At 36.5% G+C, this 19,369-nt stretch overlaps 1 protein-coding gene across 3 annotated transcripts in view; it reads right to left on the reverse strand.

Annotated features, from left to right (window-relative positions):
- CCDC47 (coiled-coil domain containing 47) overlaps positions 1–19,369 on the reverse strand; it is a 46,579-nt gene that overhangs the window by 13,962 nt on the left and 13,248 nt on the right. For 2 of the 3 annotated variants that reach the window (XM_036757998.1, XM_036758000.1), the window contains exons 2-4: positions 3,596–3,861; positions 3,042–3,149; positions 2,395–2,569 (exon numbers count right to left, since the gene is read on the reverse strand). In XM_036757998.1, the coding sequence (XP_036613893.1) occupies positions 2,395–2,569; positions 3,042–3,149; positions 3,596–3,856 (544 nt within the window). In that variant the 5' untranslated portion in view covers positions 3,857–3,861. Of the gene's footprint in view, positions 1–2,394; positions 2,570–3,041; positions 3,150–3,595; positions 3,862–9,707; positions 9,774–19,369 lie in introns of those variants that run through there. The other variant, XM_036757999.1, reaches the window with a different exon arrangement.

The raw sequence follows: 19,369 nt of genomic DNA on the forward strand, positions 1-19,369 counted from the left end.
TTTAAATACTTGGTGGATAATTTTGAAAAATGAAGTACTCTAAATAAATTAAAGCAAAGTCCTTATATTTATACTCAAATCCACAAATATACAGTGACTCTATTTGTGAAGAAGTTAAGAGCTATGTATAATATATTTTCAAAATAATATTTTTATATCATTCTTGAAAGAAAAGAGTTTCATCTTTGTCTTTGGTATTCCCACTACTTAATAGATTAGTGTGCATGGCATAACAGAAGGTGACAAATAAGTATCCTAATTTAAATAAATCCCCCAATTTAAAAAATGCCTGATCTACACATTAAATAGAAAACATTTATTAATCATTTGACCAGTCTGTAGAAGCAATTTTACATTTATTTTAAAGATTTATATAAATAAGGAACCTGCTTGCTAGGGACAAATATGATGTATGACCTTACTCTACACACAAAAATCAGAAGACTTGTCTTAAGAAAGTATGTTTAAAACTGAAACATTTATATTTTGGCTACAGGAGAATGAAGGATTCTTGTTTATCAAAAAGTGATGCAAACCCTGCTCTCTGTAACACTGTTTGTTAGAAACAGGCTTTTCTAGTGTGGCTGTTACAAAGACAAAATTCTGATCCCAATAGTGATTAAAAAAAGAATAGGAGTAGCAGTATTGTTTGGAGAAACTACCAAAACCAAGTTCAACCACCATATTAATAATAATATTATCACGGTTATAAGTTGCAAATATAAAGGCTCTAAAGGAGCTCATTCATAAACTGGTATCTGTGTATGTTTAAAGGTTTATGTGCTACAAAATTTTAATGAATTAATGATTTTATAGCCAAAAGGTAAGTTATAAAAACAGCTTGTACCAACTGGAGCACCACTGTATAAAGTTTGGAAACCAGTGTAACAGCTTGAACAGTAGCTACCTTGCATCAAAGGTACGCAGGGCTGGATTTGAGAGATTCACTTTTTTTTGGACAGGGCAATTGGGGTTAAGTGACTTGCCCAAGGTCACACAGGTAGTACATGTATCAAGTGTCTAAGGCCGGATTTGAACTCAGGTCCTCCTGACTCCAGGGCCAGTGCTCTACTCACTGCACCACCTAGCTGCCCAAGAAATAGCTTCACTTTTTGTAAACTTTAATGAAGTACGTAACATGAAAAATTACTATCATTATTGCCTGAGTAAAAACAGATATTCAAATCTTATCACCCCTTTGACGATAATTTAGCACAGAAAATATTTTTCCATTTATAAAGGCCAAGTTTGAGAGAGGAGATGTTGCTTGGGTTTATTTAACTTTTGGCTATATTGAAGAATATAAAAACAACCAACATTTGTTAAGCACCTACTTAGTGCTATCCTAGTCACAAGGCACACAAAAAGTGAAAATTAAGCCATTCCTGCACTCGAAGAGCTTACATTCTACAATATACAACATGTACAAATATAAGTACAGCTACAAAAACATACAGGTTGTCCCAAAAGTCTTGGTGTAGGTTTTAAGTTTAAATACAAATACACACACACACACTCTCTCTCTCTCTCTTTCCTCCATTAGAATGTAAGCTCCTTCAGAAGAGGGATTTTGCTTTCTTTTTCTTTTTTTGTATTTGTTTTCCCAGTGCCTAGCACAATGCCTGGTATCACAAAAGTACTTAATAAATATTTGTTGACTGAATGAAATTTAGAAGAGGGATAAGGTTTTGAGGAATGAAAATGAATTCTATTTTGGATATGTTGAATGTGAGGTGCCTTTATGGTTTCTAGTTCAAAACATCCAATAGGTAGCTGGTGTCATGTGACTGGAACTCAGCAAAGAACAATGGACTGGATGGACATATCATTCTGGTATTCCTCTGCATAGAGATGATAATTAAATCCATGAGCGTAGAGAGAAAAAAGGGACAGGTCAGAGTTGCTGGAGACACTCACGGTTAGAGAGGGTGATCTGGATGAGAGGGTCAGAGAGGGTAGGAGAGAGAGAGAGAGAGAGAGAGAGAGAGAGAGAGAGAGAGAGAGAGAGAGAGAGTGTGAGTGTGTGTGTGAGTGTGTGTGTGTGTGTGTGTGTGTGTGTGTGTGTGTAACCTGAGGGAACAATATGGTTTAATATACTTCTAAGCACCTAAAGGACAGAGAACATATGTTTATTACAAAATAAAAATAAAGAGAAACAGTTCTTTTCCACAAAGAGCTCACAATCCTAGAGAAGAACCAAATCCAAAATCTAAGCCTATGATCTTGCTTCATTACTCCCTACTTTACAAATGTAGTCAGCCTGAGGCAGTACTTCAGCACCCTCCCTTCAGCAGATCTTAAGCACTCTACCAAAGTAGCTGCCTATATTATTTAGGGGCATTCTTAGAAGGTCATTTTCAGGTCAGCAGACCAAACCAAACAGGCCTAACTCACCAACGAGGGTAAAGTTGCTTTCCAGAAGCTCTCTGTGGGTGTTGAACCAGGCCTGAGCCAGACGACTGTTTTTATTCTTTCCAATGATGTAATTCATGATGTAGGCAAGCAGGCCTGTTACCATCAAAATCTCCATATAATAGCTTTCCCAGCTATTCTGAAGGTGTGCAGGAACCTAGAAAAAACAGAATTATTATAGTTAATAATAAAGAATGTGGCTTTTTATGGCACAGAAGAAAACCCCAGAAGATATATATCATAAGTAAGTAGTAATGGCTGTTTTCCTGAAACAATTAAAATTATTTTCAGTGAAGATGGTCATAAAATGTTAAGAAAATACAATCACTCTGATGTTCTATATTAACCCTGCTTGAGAAACAATCCAGAAAACATAACAACAAAAAAAGAGTCAGAAAATGTACTTAACATACTAGACTAGAAGCCATTTTTTGTCTACATCTTATATATCTCTCCCTCTGCTGTGTCTTGGCAGTAAAGTATAGAAATGGGATAGGAAGGAAAAGGAATCTCTCCAGAACTTTGACTGTTATCTCAATACCAGTTAAGTGTTAACTAATTATAACTTGAAGCCAATGGTAACACAATATCACACTGTAGGTCTGTCATTCAATGCCTTGTATACTTACATCAACAATTGTTATAGGGTCTTTGCTTTTGCTGGAAGACATATCTGGTTTCTCTTCAAAGCCTTCAAACTCTTCATCATCATATGGCTCATTCTCAGTATCCCCCTCCTAAGAAAAGGGAAAACATTATTTGAGATCTATTTCTAGAGAAAAAAAAAGATACTTAAAACAGCAAGTAGAGAACAGAAAAATATGAAATGGTTTCTTAAAGGTACAGTAACCTCCCATGCTTTTGTATTAAGAATTTAAATCAATTAGATCTTCTCCCCCCCAAAAATCATACACCTTTCTTTTCCTATGGTTTTTAATGTCAGTGCAGGGAGGAGGACATTTTCATTTCATTACAAGATGAACTTTTAAGATGGAAATATTGCCACAGTAGCAAATTGTACTTCACGAAGAAGAAGGGCTCCATCTACTGATCAAAAAGGGAAAGCTCTAGGCAATAAAGGTCTCTTGGTAAAGAGTTTTTGTTTACATGCTTACTAAATCATTACTTATTTCCAGACATTCTAGATCGGATTGCTGTGGGAGGTCTTAGAACAGAAGCTCACCTGGGGATCTGCATCTTCAAAATCCTCTGGGTTGTCATCTGGCCCTTCCAGCTCCACAGTAGCTTCTTCTTCATCTTCCTCAGTGGTGATAACTCGCTGAGGGGGCTCTGTGACAACATCTTCCATTACATCCTCAAACTCAGCAAAGTCATTATCATCATACTCTACCATGTCATCTCCATCCTCAAAATCATCAAACTTGGCTTCCAAGAAATCCCCCAGCATCAAAAGACACACACAGAGTAAGCAGATAATTCTCATCGTGACTGTGAAACAAATGAAAAAACAAAAACAAAACAAAAAAAACCACAAACCAACATACTATAAATTTACTTGTTTCCAGAATTAACCAGACTTTGTAAATACTTCAGTTTTTTAAAAAGGTACAAGGCCATAAAGTTTCACCAATACTTCCTATAATGCAATCTGATTAAATGTGGTATAGTAGAAAGAGGACTAAATCAGAAACTAAGTAACCAAGGGCCTTCCTTATCTTGGCTCTTACACGACTAGCTATATAAACTTGGAAAGGTCGTTTCACTTCTAGGGGCTTTGGCTTACAGAATTCTAATTGTTGGACCCATTTTCCTATGTCATTCTATTAACAAGTATTTAGTGAATGCCCAGTTTACTGCCAGCACTAAATTAGGGATTGTGAATAAACACCTTTGTTCATCAAATAAGGGCCTATACAAGCTGGTTCTATTTTACCTTTCTCTGAACATCGCTCACACATAGACCTATGGTACAGCCAGCCACAAGCCTCCTTGCTGTTAATTATACCTGATGCTCCACCTTCCATCTCTGGCCCTTCCTTTGTCCTAGCTGACTCTCATGCCTAGAATGTTCTTTACTTTCACCTCTTGTGATCTTTCTTTCAGACCCAGATCAAATGCCACCTTCTGCCTGAAGCCTTCCCTGATCCCTCTAGCCTCTAGTGCCCAAAGTTCGTATCTGCTTTAAGTGTTTTGTATATAAGGGCATACTGTGTCTTCCCTGTTAGAATATGAACTCCTTGAGGACAGCGACTATTTCACTTTAGTCTTTGTACCTACAAAATGCCTAGCACAATGCCTGGCCCATAGTAGGTGCTTAATAAATGCTTGCTGATTGACAAGCATGAATAACTAAAATACAAAATAAATTATGCGAAGTTTACAGAAAACACGCAGAATATCATGAGAATTCAAAGGAAAAAACTCTTTGTTAGAAGTCTTATTAAGGGAAGTGGTAATGGCGTAGAATTACACAATGGGTTAGTTTCAGTACTATGGTGAGGGCAGAAGCTACATTGTAAAAAGGACTTAGGAGTAGAGGACAAGTGATGAGGAAGTAGGAGCATTAAGCACAGACTGCTTTTGAGAACTGTGTTCTTGAAGAGACAGGAAAGACACCAGGTTAAGGGAAAGAGCAGCAGGTTCTAGGGAAGTTCTGAAGTCAAGTATTTAAGTCAATTATATTTGTAGCTTAGTGTGACAACCCATCTTCTGGCATACACACTAAATGAGGATGAGTCTAACAATCCAGTAAAGCATTCCTTGTTACTGGAAAGAATTAAACTAAAGTAACTTAAACCACCATAATAAGAGAATCACAGAACCATATGAAAGTACATTCAGCCATGCTACTGCTGAAATATTTGCTACTTGGCTTTATTTCTGAAGAGCCTCTACTTAGTAACAAGGCTATTCCAACCAAGTAGCCTTTTTGTTTAAAAAAAAAAAAGTGAGTGGAAAGGAGCTTTAACACAGTAATACACATTCTATGTGCCAAGTTGTTGTGGCACTTAGAAATTTCATTTTGTTGCCTAATACTGCTGAAGATTTAAATCTTATACCTCAAGCAGTATGATTCTCATAGGACCTTTGCTTCTGCTGCAAGACTTGCTAACTTATCTTCATGGTCTTCAAGTTTTTTATTTTCATCTGGTTCAATCTCAATATTACCCTCCAAAGGACATTTAAGTTGCCAAAACAGTGAGTCCTTCCCTGGGGAGAGTAACTTTTAGCCAGATGCAAAAACTTAGTAGAGTGTTCCACCCCCACTTCCCCACCCCCAGAACATTTCCTTCACATATACAATCCCCTCATATCCCCCAACACACACAATCCAGCTCATCCCCTGGGGTGGGCATTGGGCCCTCCCATCTGAGCATTCTTTTAGCAATGCAGCGCTTTAGGCTTCAGAGAAAATGTTCAGCCTTTTATTTAGAGTGAATCTTCACAATCTATTTTGTTTTCTAAAGAACAATTATTTTGGTAGTCCAAACTTAAATTTCTTGTTATTTTATTAAAGTTATAATCTAATTCACTACTAGGCATGCAGGATATTGCCAAATTGCTCTTCAAACACTTAATGGCACATTCCTTTGGGTGTATTATTTGTCTTGTCTTGCTCTTTATTTTTTTCATTGTTCAAGATTTTTGTGCAGCGATTTTACTCCATAGGGCAACTACTGTAGGCCATAACTCAAGAAGAGTTAGAATGACTGACAATTTCTATATTAATGTCATGTTTGACAAATAAGAATAGATTCTGATTAGTGGTAGTAAGTACTTTAAATGAAACATATTATTCTAATAATTCACTATGCCCACGTAAAAGGACCACCAAGAATGGAAATGACCAATGTTGAGGAAAAGACTAGTTCTTATGATGTTCCAGTAACAGAACTTGTTGACAACCTTTTGCTCTTCACTAACCCTCAATTCTTCCCGGAAACATCTAAAAACAGTAGGTTATTTACACTTAGTAGATCACAGTTAATTTTCATTGTAAGTTTTCAAAGATAGCAAACATAAGAGGAAGGTTAATGGACAAAAAAAAGAAAGAAGATAGACCTACTCAAAGTGTATTACAACAATGGGCATAAAAAATGACTTGTAGCTAGTGACAAATTAAATTTTATGAAGATTAATAACAACAGGAGGTAAGGGAAATACATTTATTTAAGACAAACTTTAAATAGTAGTTTACCTACATTATATTATCAGCTAACTACTCCTTTGAACCATTTCAAATATTCTTCAAAGTGCTTAAGTGAGACAGTCCTGAGTTAAATTTTTTGAGTCTGGTTTATTATTGAACACTTAATTTATATACATAATTTGTAATGTATGCCATCAAACAGAATGTATTAATATTTTGTTCTGAAATTTCATCTATGTGGAACAAATGAAACATGATCCAAATTGACAAAACATGTGTTAACAATTTAACAGGACAAAGGATGGAAGGGCAAATAGAGAAACAGGGTTGACCTTGCAGCCAAGAAGACAAATTTAAGTCTTGCCTCTGACACATACCAGCCTTGTGACCCTAAAGCGCCCCCTCTAAGACTAAGCTGCAGTTGAGTTGCTGATCTGAATTGATGATAATTTTTTATACTGATGAAATCACAGGTCAGAATCCTCTTCTCCCAAAAAATTCCAATAGGGTTAGAGAATTTCTACTGGCTGATAAAATTCTTCCCTCTCCTCTCCCAAGTAACTCAATTTTACTTATTCAACATCTGAACAAATCTTAAAATGGTTTTTGTAAGAGGAATGGCCTTTGTTTTCTTTGAGTGACTCAGCTTACCTCATTGAGCCTCTGGATGCTGTGACTTGCTCTTCCGGGGCAGGAAGCCCAGAGAGCATGTCAGGAAGCAGAAAACTTCCTGTGATGAGTCATGGGGCTGGCTGAGGGGAGGTGTTAACGTCTACCCTAGGGGGAGGGGCCAAGTCAAGAACCAATCGGCCCTGGTCATTCAGGCGGTGCTTGATGATGTCAAAAACCCTATAAGAGGGGAGAGGACAGCTTGAAGCTCTCTTTTTCCTCTTCCGGTTGGTGTGGGAAGCAGCGGCAAGCAAGCATGACTCTGGGCCAGCCCTTGCTCTCGGGCTGAGCCCAGAGGTTGGTAACTATGAATTGTATTAGGTCTGTCTGTTGATATTTGTAATTTGTTTGTATTTTGGTTTTGAGGTTCGGGGTGCTGGTTTGTTTTTCCCCTGAACTAAATGAATGTTTTGAACCTCAGGGTGCTGGTTTTTTCCCCTGAAGTCAATGAATCTGTATTTGGTCTGTCTCTTGATGCTTGTCTGTATGCTCCCCTGAACTAACTGAATGCTAACTGAATGCTGGCATTTTCCCCTGAACTAAATGATTGTTGTCTGTATGCTAAGTGAATGCTGGATTAAAGTAAGCTGGTCAACCCCTTCACCGTGCTTTCCTTATTTAAGCAGATAAAAAGAACCTGTGCTTTTCCAGCGTCCCGGCAGCATCCTGGGTGCATCTTACGCCCCCACAGAAGCTGTTAGCTGGGTTGTTAAAACAGTTTTTTAATGTTAACATAGATTCACTTTCAAAATTTAGTAATTATAAGCAATTTGTTACAAGGGACATTAGTGACAATTACTTCAACTTCTATACTTGGTGCAATGCTGATAGATGAAATCTGTACAATAAGCTCAGAAGCAACCTGGGAACCCTAACCACAGAGAGTTTTTCTAGTTGTGATCCAAAGTGTCTTGGTGGGTATGAGCACAGGCCTTTCACTGTCCAGTTCTTTCCTTTGGCTTATTTTGGTCAGTATAAGATTCAGCACCCTAAGGCCGGTGAGAGTGATTCTTATCTGCTGAATGGTCAAGTCAGGTTCAGTCCCCTGGTGGCTCTGAGTGCAGCTAAGCTTGACTAATGAATTCCCTGAAGAGAATGAGCAGCTGTGAATCAGGAGGAACAGCAGCAGGCACTGCTGTCTGCACTGTGCTGATGGAGTGATGGTACCTTCCCTATGGAGCTACATTTAGTTTTCAAAAGACTTTTCAGAATGCAGGCAGCATCACGAAGCTATTTAGTAGCTGCCTTATGTCAATGGTCTCCAGTGTGAAAGACAATCCACTGAGTTGAGGCAATAAATATTATAACTTCTATTTTTAATTTTATCTAAAAAACATAAGAAAATAGTTAAGCTTTGCTAATGTTTACTATATAGATCAGCACCAGCACTGTCGTGTGTTTATTACATGTCCTGTAAGGTATGTATTATGAAGATAGTGCGGGAGTTTCACAATGCAGAGGGATTGATGGTGCCAAAGCTTGCTTGTTCACTTTTAGCATATTGCAATATACTGCAGTTTATATGTGCCTAATTAAGTGGATTTAAAGATATTTTATTTAAAAAATTCCTGCAAAGAAACCACAGACTGAAGGCAATGTTAAATATATTATTAGCGTAAGCAAATGGCAGAACCAACATTTCTACTTCTATGACAAGCTTTCAGTCAGTCTGATGAGAGATGACATTAACAATCTAATTAGAGCTGACAAAAAGTCAGCTAAACAAGACTCAGAATTAACAAGATTACTTGAAATATAGATTGAAATCTTTCAATGCAGAAGAGCAATTTTACTTGTTTACTTAATCTTGTTAGGATCAATGGCAGTAGGCCTCCATGCAAAGCTAAAAATTCACTAAAGGCTTAAGAAGAATGGAAGGTCCTTCTAGGTGTAAGTGTGTTGGTGTAAATTTGTAGGGAAGTCTTTAGTAGAATGCCTTGAGAATCTGTCCTTAGTCTTGTGACATGCATTTTTATCAATGCCTTGGATAAAGGCATAACTGGTATGTCTATTAAGCATGCAGATGATACAAAGGGATATCAAACCTGCTGGATGAGAGGGTTAGGATCTTGAAAATATCATGATCTTTAGAGGTTAAAAAACTAGGATAAATCTAATTAAATTACAATTTGCTACATTTTAAATATCTTCTATTATATTAAAAATCAATTGTGTAAACACAAAATGAGGGAGGCATGACTTGATAAATAGTTCAAAAAACATCTAGGGTTTTTAGTATATTATGAGCTAAACTAATCAAATGTATGAAAGGAAGTTTAAAAATACAATTTAACCTTGAGTTGCAATAAGAGAGGAATAGTACGAAACAGAGTTGACAGTTCCACTATATTCTGCTCTCTTTAGATCATATTTAGAGTATTGTGTTCAGTTCTGGATTTTGGTTTTATTTTATTTGTTTTAGTAAGTTATCGTTTCGCTAGATAACGTTCAAAGAAAGTGATCAAAATGGTGAAGGGCCTTGAAAGCATGTCAAATGACAGATAGAGACACTTACCCTTAAGACTTAGAACAGATGGGGGCAGGTAGGTGGCGCAGTGAGTAGAGCACCGGCCCTGGAGTCAGGAGGACCTGAATTCAAATTTGGCTTCAGACACTTGACACGCTTACTAGCTGTGTGACCTTGGGCAAGTCACTTAACCGCAACTGCCCTGCCTTCCCCCGTCCAAAAGAAAAAAAAAAGACTTAGGACATAATAGTTGTCTTTAGATATCTAAAGGCTGTCATATGGAATAGAATTATATTTGTTCACTCTGACTGCAAAGGGTAAATAAGCACTGGATGGAAAACAGAGAAATTTCAGTTCGACATAAACAAAAACATACTAATGATTAGGGCTGTCGCAAAAAGTGGAATGGATTATTTTGGGAAGTGGTGGATGCCCTCTTATTAAAGATTTTCAAGTAAAGGCTTGATGACTATTTGTTAAGGGCACTGTAGAAGACATTTTTGGACGAGATGGCCTCTAGACCCCTTCCAATTCTAAGTTTCTTTGTTTCTATGTCTAAAAAGATAATTAATTAATTAATTGTTGTTCTCCTTAAACTTGCTCTTCCTTATTTCATTATTCCGAGTATCCACTATTTCCACCTGTGGTAAAACCATTCACTTGTTCCTTCCTGTTCTTAGCCTCGTTGTTATCTTTGGATATGAGAGATGAGGAAGAGAGAAGAGTCTCATAGATGCTACCTCAGCAACACGCTTCATATTTGTCACCATCGTTCTCCCTTAGTAAGGCTCTTACTACTACTCACCTAGAAAAAACAGGGCTTCTTACACTTTCTCTACTTGAGATCCCTATGAGGCTTATCAGTAAAATCAGCACCCCATATGGGGTTGTGACCCACAGTTTAAGAAGTGCTGACCTAGACTATCATAACTGCTTCCTCTTAGGTCTTTTTACCTCGGTTTTCTTTCCCTTTCAAACCATTCTTTACTTCTCTCCCCCCCCACCTCTGGGGAAATATTTTTGGCCAATAATTAAACAAGTCACTCTCCAGCTCAAGCTCAAGCCTTCAGTGGCTTCCTACAACCTAATGAGTAAAGTTTCAATTTCTGCCTGGCATTCAGGGCCTTCCACAATTGTAGTACTACACTGCCTTTCCAAACTTTCTCTTTCATGAATTCTATGCTCTGCTCCCAAAATTTTTTTTCTCTACTCTTATGCTGTTTCATACGTCTGGAATCCCCCTCCTTCTCATCATCTACTGAATTTCTAACTTTCTTAAAAATGAAAATGCCACCTCCTCCATGAAGCCTTTTATGATACCACCTGTAGAAAACAACCTTTTCCCTAAGAGTATACTTTCTTTTGTAACTCTCTAACATACATTAAGTATTGTATAACTATCTACATTAACATTTTATTTACTAAGCTCCATGAGGACAGAGGCTGTGTCTTATTGAAACTTTGTATCTCCCTGGGAATAGCAAAGTGCTTAGCAAATAGTAGGTGCTTAATAAATGTTCCTTTAGTTTTTTTTCCCCAAAATTTCCAAGGTTTTCCAAAGCTCAAAATCTCAGATTCATCTTTAATTTTTTTCTTCTCCTTCAACATTCACATAAAGTCAGTAAGTTTTGTCATTTATGCTTTTGAAATGTTTCTTGCATTGCTCCCTTCTATTCCAATCCAAAAAACATTTATTATGCACTGAATTTCATTCCTATAGTACACATACAGTATATGGGGTTTAGAGATTAATAACTAGATACCTGATAAGCATAGGTCTCTTGCCTCTCATTCAACTCATTCAACACCATACCGTGCTACTTGTTTGCCAAACTCAAGGTCAATGATGGCTAGTAAGATCCTAATACCAGTAGACAAGAAACTAGAAGACTACCTGCAAGTTTGCCCATGGAACAAAGCTGGATTTTAAGTTTCTCCAGTGCAGAGACCATATCTTCAACTTCTTTTCTATCACACAGTAGGCATCCAATACGTGCTATAAAAAGTGCTCACTGAAAGTCAATGCGATGTCCTTCACATAAGAAAATAACAGTTTATTCATAATTATCAGGATAGTTAATTTTTTTCCATCTTCTAGCCTTATGACCAACCACTCATATCTGTAAGATAGCTGTTGGGTTAAGGACACCATGGAATATTTCATCCTCTACATTAATTAACTAGTCAGTCTAAATTTAAGTCTATGACCTTAATAATAATATTTACATAATGCTTTAAAATTTGAAAAGTGTTTTACATCCAGTATCTCCTAATATTGAACTCACTCTGCATTCCTGGTATAAATCTGAGCTGATGAAAGTGTATAATCTTTTTTTCCATCAATATTCATTAGAGAAAATGCATATGGAAAACATACTTAGTCATGCTGGAAGGAAGCACAATATTAGTAATCTTTATAATGAATGCAAATGTGATGAACTCACCATTAAATGGAAGAGGGCAACAGTGGATTAGAAAACATAATCCAGTAACATGTTTATTTCAAAAAAGAGTAAAATGAGAGGTTGGAGCAAAATTTATTATGTTGCAGGAGAATTCAAATAAAAGCTGAGAAATGAACTGATCTCAGACAAAACAAGAATTAAAAAATACTTCAAAAGATAAATTAAAAACTTATAGAGGTAGCTGGGTGGCATAGTGAAGAGAGCACTGGTTCAGGAGTCAGGAAGACCTGAGTTCAAACCTAACTTAGGACACTTACTAGTGATGTGACCCTGAACAATTCAGTTAATTTCTGCCTCAGTTTTCTCAACTGTAAAATGAGAATAATAACAGAACCTACCTGGCAGGATTGCTGTAAAGATCACATGGGATAGTATTTGTAAAAAGCACTCAGCACAGTACCTGGCACAAGTCTGTTGTTGTTCAGTCATGTCTGACTCTTTGTGACCTCATCTGGGGTTTTTTGGGCAGAGATCCTGGAGTAGTTTGCCATTTCTTTCTCCAGTTCATTTTACAGATGAGGAAACTGAGGCACAGTTAAGCAATTTGCCCAAAATCACACAGCTATTAAGTGTCTAAGGCCAGATTTGAACTCAGAGGGTTGAGTCTTCTTCACTCTAGGCACTGTACCACCTAGCTGCTCCCCTGACACATAGTAGATACTATATAAATACTGATTCTCTCCTCCCCACCACAGGGAAATTACATTATCTTTAAAATAGCTACTTAAAGGAAAAGCTAATCAAATTACAGAGAAAAAGACAGTAAAATTGTATTAGCTAGGGGCCTCAATGGGCCCTAATTAACAAATATAACAAAAAGGATAAACGATAAAGTTAGGGTCATAAGATGACTTTTTTTTTGTGATTACTGAACAGGAATATATAGAGATCTCTCAGTTTTGAATGGTACTTTTACAAAAACTGACCATTTGCTAGGTCATGGGTTAATTACTATGGCCCAAGGACCAAATCCAGCCTACCCCTGGTTTTTGTATGTTCAAAAAGCTAAGAATGACTTTAAAATGTCCTTCATTAGCTTGTGGACTGCAGGTCAGATTTGGCCCATAGTCTGCTGACTCCTATGCTAAGATATAAAAACCTCATAAATGTGGAAAAGCAGAATATTAAACACATCTTTTACTGACAACAGCTAATAATAGCTAGTATTTACATAGTATTTGATGATTTGCTAAATGCTTCACAAATATTATTTCATTTTATCCTCATAACAATGCTGGGGGGGGGGGTTAGCTACCATTGTTGCCCCCCCATTTTACAGATGAGGAAACTGAGGCAGCAGAGGCTAAGTGACTTGTCTGGGGAAACACAGCTAGTAAACATGTGAGGCCAGATTTGAGTCCAGCCTCAAAGACAAAGTAGTACTTAAGGGAACATACATATCTAACACTTTTCATCATCAAAACCAAGAAAGATAAGATCAATTAATTAATTGGGCATGCAACTAACAAACTTTGAGAAGCAACACATCAAAAAACCTCAGCTGAAGATAAAAAGAGAAATCCTAGAGACCAAAGAGATAAACAAAACTAAAAAAAATAGTGAAGGGATGAATAATGCTATTTCCAGGCCATCTTCATGCTGTCTTCCTCCTATGCACCAACCTTTACCTCCAACCCAGCATTCCAGGCTTTTCCTGGATTCTTGGGCTTCCACTTGGCAAGTATTCACTATAAGTAGACTGCATTTAGGCCTGCCGTACTACTTGCTGGCCATTTTCATGCCATCCCACCAAGCCCATATCCTTTCCCACCTCAATTTCCTAATGTAGCTTGGAGAGTAGTAATCAAATCAATACCATGTAAACACTCTTCCCTGGACATTACACCCCTATATGCTATGCACTGACCTATCAGAATGCAAGCTACTCAAGGGAAAAAGACTTTCTTGGTTACTTCTATTTTTATATGCAGCTCTTAGTACAGTGCTATATAGTAAGTATATATGCAATGCTTTCCATTCCATTAAAAATAGACAAAAGACTAGTTAACATGTGTTCAAGGTTATGCAGAGGGACTGAAGCTAAACTGACAACATGAAAAATGAAATAACTCACAAGAAGAGTAAATAAAATAAAATGATTAGAAACTAGCTTACCTAATTATAGAACTTAAATGGAATGGTCTTTACAAAAACGCTAAAATTATTCAGAATAAGAAAAGGATCATTTAAATAACCCCATCTCAGAAAAGTAATTGAAAAAGCCATAAAGGGACTTGGAAAAAAAAAACCCAAGAAACAGATTTATAAATTAATTCTATCAAATGTTCAAAGAACTATTAACTTCATTTTATAAACTGTTTGCAAAAATAGGCAAAGAAAGCACCCTATTAAATTCCTTCTTTAAGACAAATATGGAGTCAAGACGATAGAGAGAAGCCAAGAAGTTGCTTTTGCTCTCCCCAGTTTCCCTTGGAAACATTAAATCAAGCTTCTAAAAGAATTCTAGAGTGACAGAGTCCACAAAAAGACAAAGTGAAACAATTTTCCAGCCCAAGATAACTTAGAAGGACTTCAAGAAAGATCTGTCTCACTTGGGTAAAAGAAGAGCAGAGCCTAGTACAGGAGGTGTCCAGGCAAGCCAGTGAGAGGCTCTTAGCCACAGCAGAGGTCAGCACCTGAGGCCCCCCAAGGTCCTGGCTAAGCAGGCCAGCTATGAGGCCACTAGCCCTATTGTATCAGGCAAACTGCTAGCCCCAGAACCTAGGGAACAAGAGGCATAACTAGGCCAGGCCATCTTAGCCCACTGGGTAAGTCTCCAGCCCCAGAGGTTCCAACACAGAAAGGCAGTGCAAGATAGGCCCCTGGCTCCCACTGCCAGAAGTTCGGGGACAGTGCCCCCGTACACCAGGAGCAGAACTCAACTTTTAAAAATGAGCAAAAGACAAAAAAAGCGCCCTGGCCATAGAAAGCTACAATGACGACTGGGAAGATCCAAACACAAACTCAGAAGAGGACGACAATGTCAAAATGCCTACGTACAATGTCTCAAAAAAGAATATAACTTGGTCTCAAGCCCAAAAAGTCCTCTTGGAAGAGCTCAAAAAGGATTTTAAAAATTAAGAGAGGTAGAAGAAAAATTGGGGGGAAAAATGAGAGTTTTGCAAGAGAATTATGAAAAAAAAAGTCAACAGCTTGGAAAAGAAAGACTGAAGAAAACAACTCCTTTAAAAGTAAAATTGGCCAAATGGAAAAGGAGGTACAAAAGCTAACTGAAGAAAATAATTCTTTTAAAATTAGAATTGGACAAGTAGAAGCTAATGACTCTGAGACATCAAGATCAGTCAAACAAAATCAAGAGAATGAAAAAAAAGAAGAAAATGTAAAATACCTCACTGGAAAAACAACTGACATGGAAAATAGATGCAGGAGAGATAAACTTAAGAATTATTAGACTACCTGAAAGCTATGATCAAAAAAAGAACATGGACAGCATCTTTCAAGAAATTATCAAGGAAAACTGCCCTTATATCCTAGAACCAGAGGGTAAAAGTCATTAGAAGAATCTGCCATTCACCTCCTGAAAGTGATTCCAAAATAAAAACTCCAAGGAATACTGCAGCCAAATTCCAGAACTACCGGGTCAAGGAAAAAATACTGTAAGTAGCCAGAAAGAAACAATTCCAATTATCAAGGAGCCAGTCAGAATTACACAAGACTTAACAGCTTCTACATTAAAGGATTGGAGGGCATGAAATATGATATTCTGGAAGGCAAAGAAGCTTAGATTTCAATCAAGAATGAATTATCCAGCAAAACTGAGGATAATCTTTTGGGGAAAAGATGGACATTCAATGAAATAGGGGACTTTCAAACTTTCCTGATGAAAAGACCAGAATTTCACCTTCAAATATAAGACTCAAGAGAAGCATAAAAAGGTAAACAGGAAAGAAAAAACAAACATATTATTCAATAATGTTAAACTGTTTAGATCCCTCCATAGGAAGATGATACTTATAAGTCTTAAGAATTGTATCTCTATTAGGGCAGTTAGAAGAAGTACATCCTTAGACAGAGAATGTGGGTATAAACTGACTGATGTGATGATTAAAAAAAATTTATTAAAGGGTGAAAAAAAGGATTATACTGGGAGAAGAGGAAAAGGGAGGTAGAATGGAGTAAATTATGTTACATGAAGATGCACGAAAGACCTATTACAGTAGAAGAAAAGAAGGGAGGGAGGGAGCATTGCTTGAATCTTACTCTTATTGAAGGTGGCCCAAAGAGGGAATAACAATAATAAATAATAAAGAAATCTATCTTACCCTATAAGGAAGTAGGATTGGAAGGGGAAAGGAAAAGGGTAAGGGTGTGTGTAGGGAAGGCAGACTGAGGGAGATGGTGGTCAGAAACAAAACACTGGTGAGGAGGGACAGGGTGAAAGGAAAGAGTGAGAAAAGTATGAACATGGGAAAAATAGGATGAAGGAAATACACAGTAATCATAACTGTGAACGTGAATGGGACAAGCTCTCCTATAAAACAGAAGCAGACAGCAGAGTGGATTAAAAACAAAATCCTACAATATGTTGTTTAAAAGAAACACATCTGAAGCAGACACACACACAGAGTAAAGGTAAAAGGATGGAGCAGAATATATTATGTTTCAGCTAAAGTAAAAAAAAGCAGGGGTAGCAATCTTGATTTCAGACAGAGCAAAAGCAAAAACAGATCTAATTAGACAAGGAAGGAAACTACATCTTGCTAAATGGTACCATAGACGGTGAAGCAATATCAATACTAAACATATATGCAACAAATGGTATAGCATCTAAATCCTCAGAGAAGAAGTTAAGTGAGTTACAGGAAGAAATAGCAACTATACTACTGGGGGACCTCAACCACCCCCACTCAGAACTAGATAAATCTAACCACAAAATAAACAAGAAAGAAGTTAAGGAAATCAATAGAATTTTAGAAAACTTAGATGTGGTAAATCTCTGGAGAAAACAAGGGGATAGAAAGGAATATACCTTTTTCTCAGTGGTACATGGCACCTAAACAAAAACTGACCATGTATTAAGGCATAAAAACCTCACATTCAAATGTAGAAAGGCAGAAGTAGTAAATGTATCCTTTTCAGATCATGATGCAATAAAAATTACATGCAATAAAAGGCCATGGAAACAGATTAAAAATTAATTGGAGGGGCAGCTAGGTGGCGCAGTGAGTAGAGTACCAGCCCTGGAGTCAGGAGGACCTGAGTTCAAATCTGACCTCTGACACTTGACATATTTATTAGCTGTGTGACCTTGGGCAAGTCACTTAACCCCAATTGCCCTGCCTTCCCTCCTGCAAAAAAAAAAAAATTAAAAAAATTTATTGGGAACTAAATAATCTAATCCTAAAAAATGAGTGGGTCAAACAACAAGTCACAAAACCAATCAATAATTTCATCAAAGAGAATGACAATAATGAGAAAACATACCAAAATTTATGACAAAGTAGTACTTAGGGGAAATTTTATATCTTTAAATGCTTACACAAATAAAATAGAGAAAAAACAGATCAATGAATTGGGCATGCAATTTAAGAAGCTGGAAGAACAAATTAAAAATCCCCAATTAAACACCAAATTAGAAATTCTGAAAATGAAAGGAGAGATTAATAGAACTGAAAGAAAACTAAGAGCTAGTTTTATGAAAAGTCAATAAAACAGATAAGTCTTTGGTTAATTTGATTGAAAAAAGGAAGAAAACCAAATTATCAGTATCAAAAATGAAAAAGGTGAATTTGCCACCAATGAAGAGGATATTAAAGCCACAATAGGAGCTATTTTGCCCAAATGTATGCCAAAAAATCCGACAATCTAAGTGAAATGGATGAGTATTTACAAAAATACGAATTGTCCAGATTAACAGAAGAGGAAACAAAATACTTAACCCTATTTTAGAAAAAGAAATTGAACAAGCCATCAATGAACTCTGTAAGAAAAAATCTCCATGGCCAGATGGATTTACAAATGAATTCTACCAAACATTTAAAGAACAATTAATTTCAATATTACATAAATTATTTCAAAAAATATGTGAAGGGGTCCTACCAAACTCCTTTTATGACACAAATATATATGGTGCTGATACCTAAATCAGAAAGACCCAAAACAGAAAGAAAATTATAGGTCAATTTCCCTAATGAGTATTGATGTAAAAATTTTAAATAAAATATTACCAAAGAGATTACAGTAATTTATCACCAGGATAATACGCTATGATCAGGTGGGATTTATAAGCAGGAATTCAGGGTTGGCTCAATATTAGGGAAACTATTAGTAAAATTGATCAAATCATTAACAAAATCAACAGAAATTACATGATTATCTCAATAGATGCAGAAAAGGCATATGACAAAATAAATACAGCACACACAAAAACACTAGAGAGCGTAGGAATAAATGGAACTTTCCTTAAAATGACAAGCAGTATCTATCTAAAACCATCAGCAAGCATTATCTGTAATGGGGATAAGCTAGAATACTTTCCAATAAGATCAGGGGTGAAACAAGAATGGCCATTATCACCACTATTATTCAATATTGTACTAGAAATGTTAGCTTTAGGGGCTGCTAGGTGGCACAGTGGATAGAGCACCATCCCTGGAGTCAGAAGGACCTGAATTCAAATCCAGCCTCAGACACTTGACACATATTAACCGTGTGACCCTCGGCAAGTCATTTAACCCAGAATGCCTCAAGAAAAAAGAAAAAAAGAAAGAAATGTTTGCTTTAGCAATAAGAGAAGAAAAAGACATTGAAGGAATTAAAATAGGCAAGGAGGAAACAAAACTATCATTTTTTGCAGATGATGTGATGGTATACTTAGAAAGTCCTAGAGAATCAACTAAAAAACCACTTGAAATAATTAACAACTTTAGTAAAGTCAAAGGATATAAAATAAACCCATATAAATCATCAGCATTTCTATATTATTATGAACAAAGCTCAGCAGCAAGAGATAAAAAGAAAAATTCCATTTAAATTAACTGTAGACAATATAAAATATTTGACTCAGGAATTACATGAACACAATTACAAAATACTTTTCACACAAATAAAATCAGATGTAAACAATTGGAAAAACATGAATTGCTCATGGGTTGGCATAGCTAATATAATAAAAATGATAATTCTACCTAAATTGATTTACTTATTCGGTGACAGACCAATCAAATTACCAAAAAGTTATTTCATAGAGCTAGAAAAAATAATAACAAAATTCATCTGGAAGAA

This window comes from Trichosurus vulpecula, chromosome 4 (genome assembly GCF_011100635.1).
Source record: "Trichosurus vulpecula isolate mTriVul1 chromosome 4, mTriVul1.pri, whole genome shotgun sequence".
In the NCBI taxonomy this organism is placed as follows: domain Eukaryota; kingdom Metazoa; phylum Chordata; class Mammalia; order Diprotodontia; family Phalangeridae; genus Trichosurus; species Trichosurus vulpecula.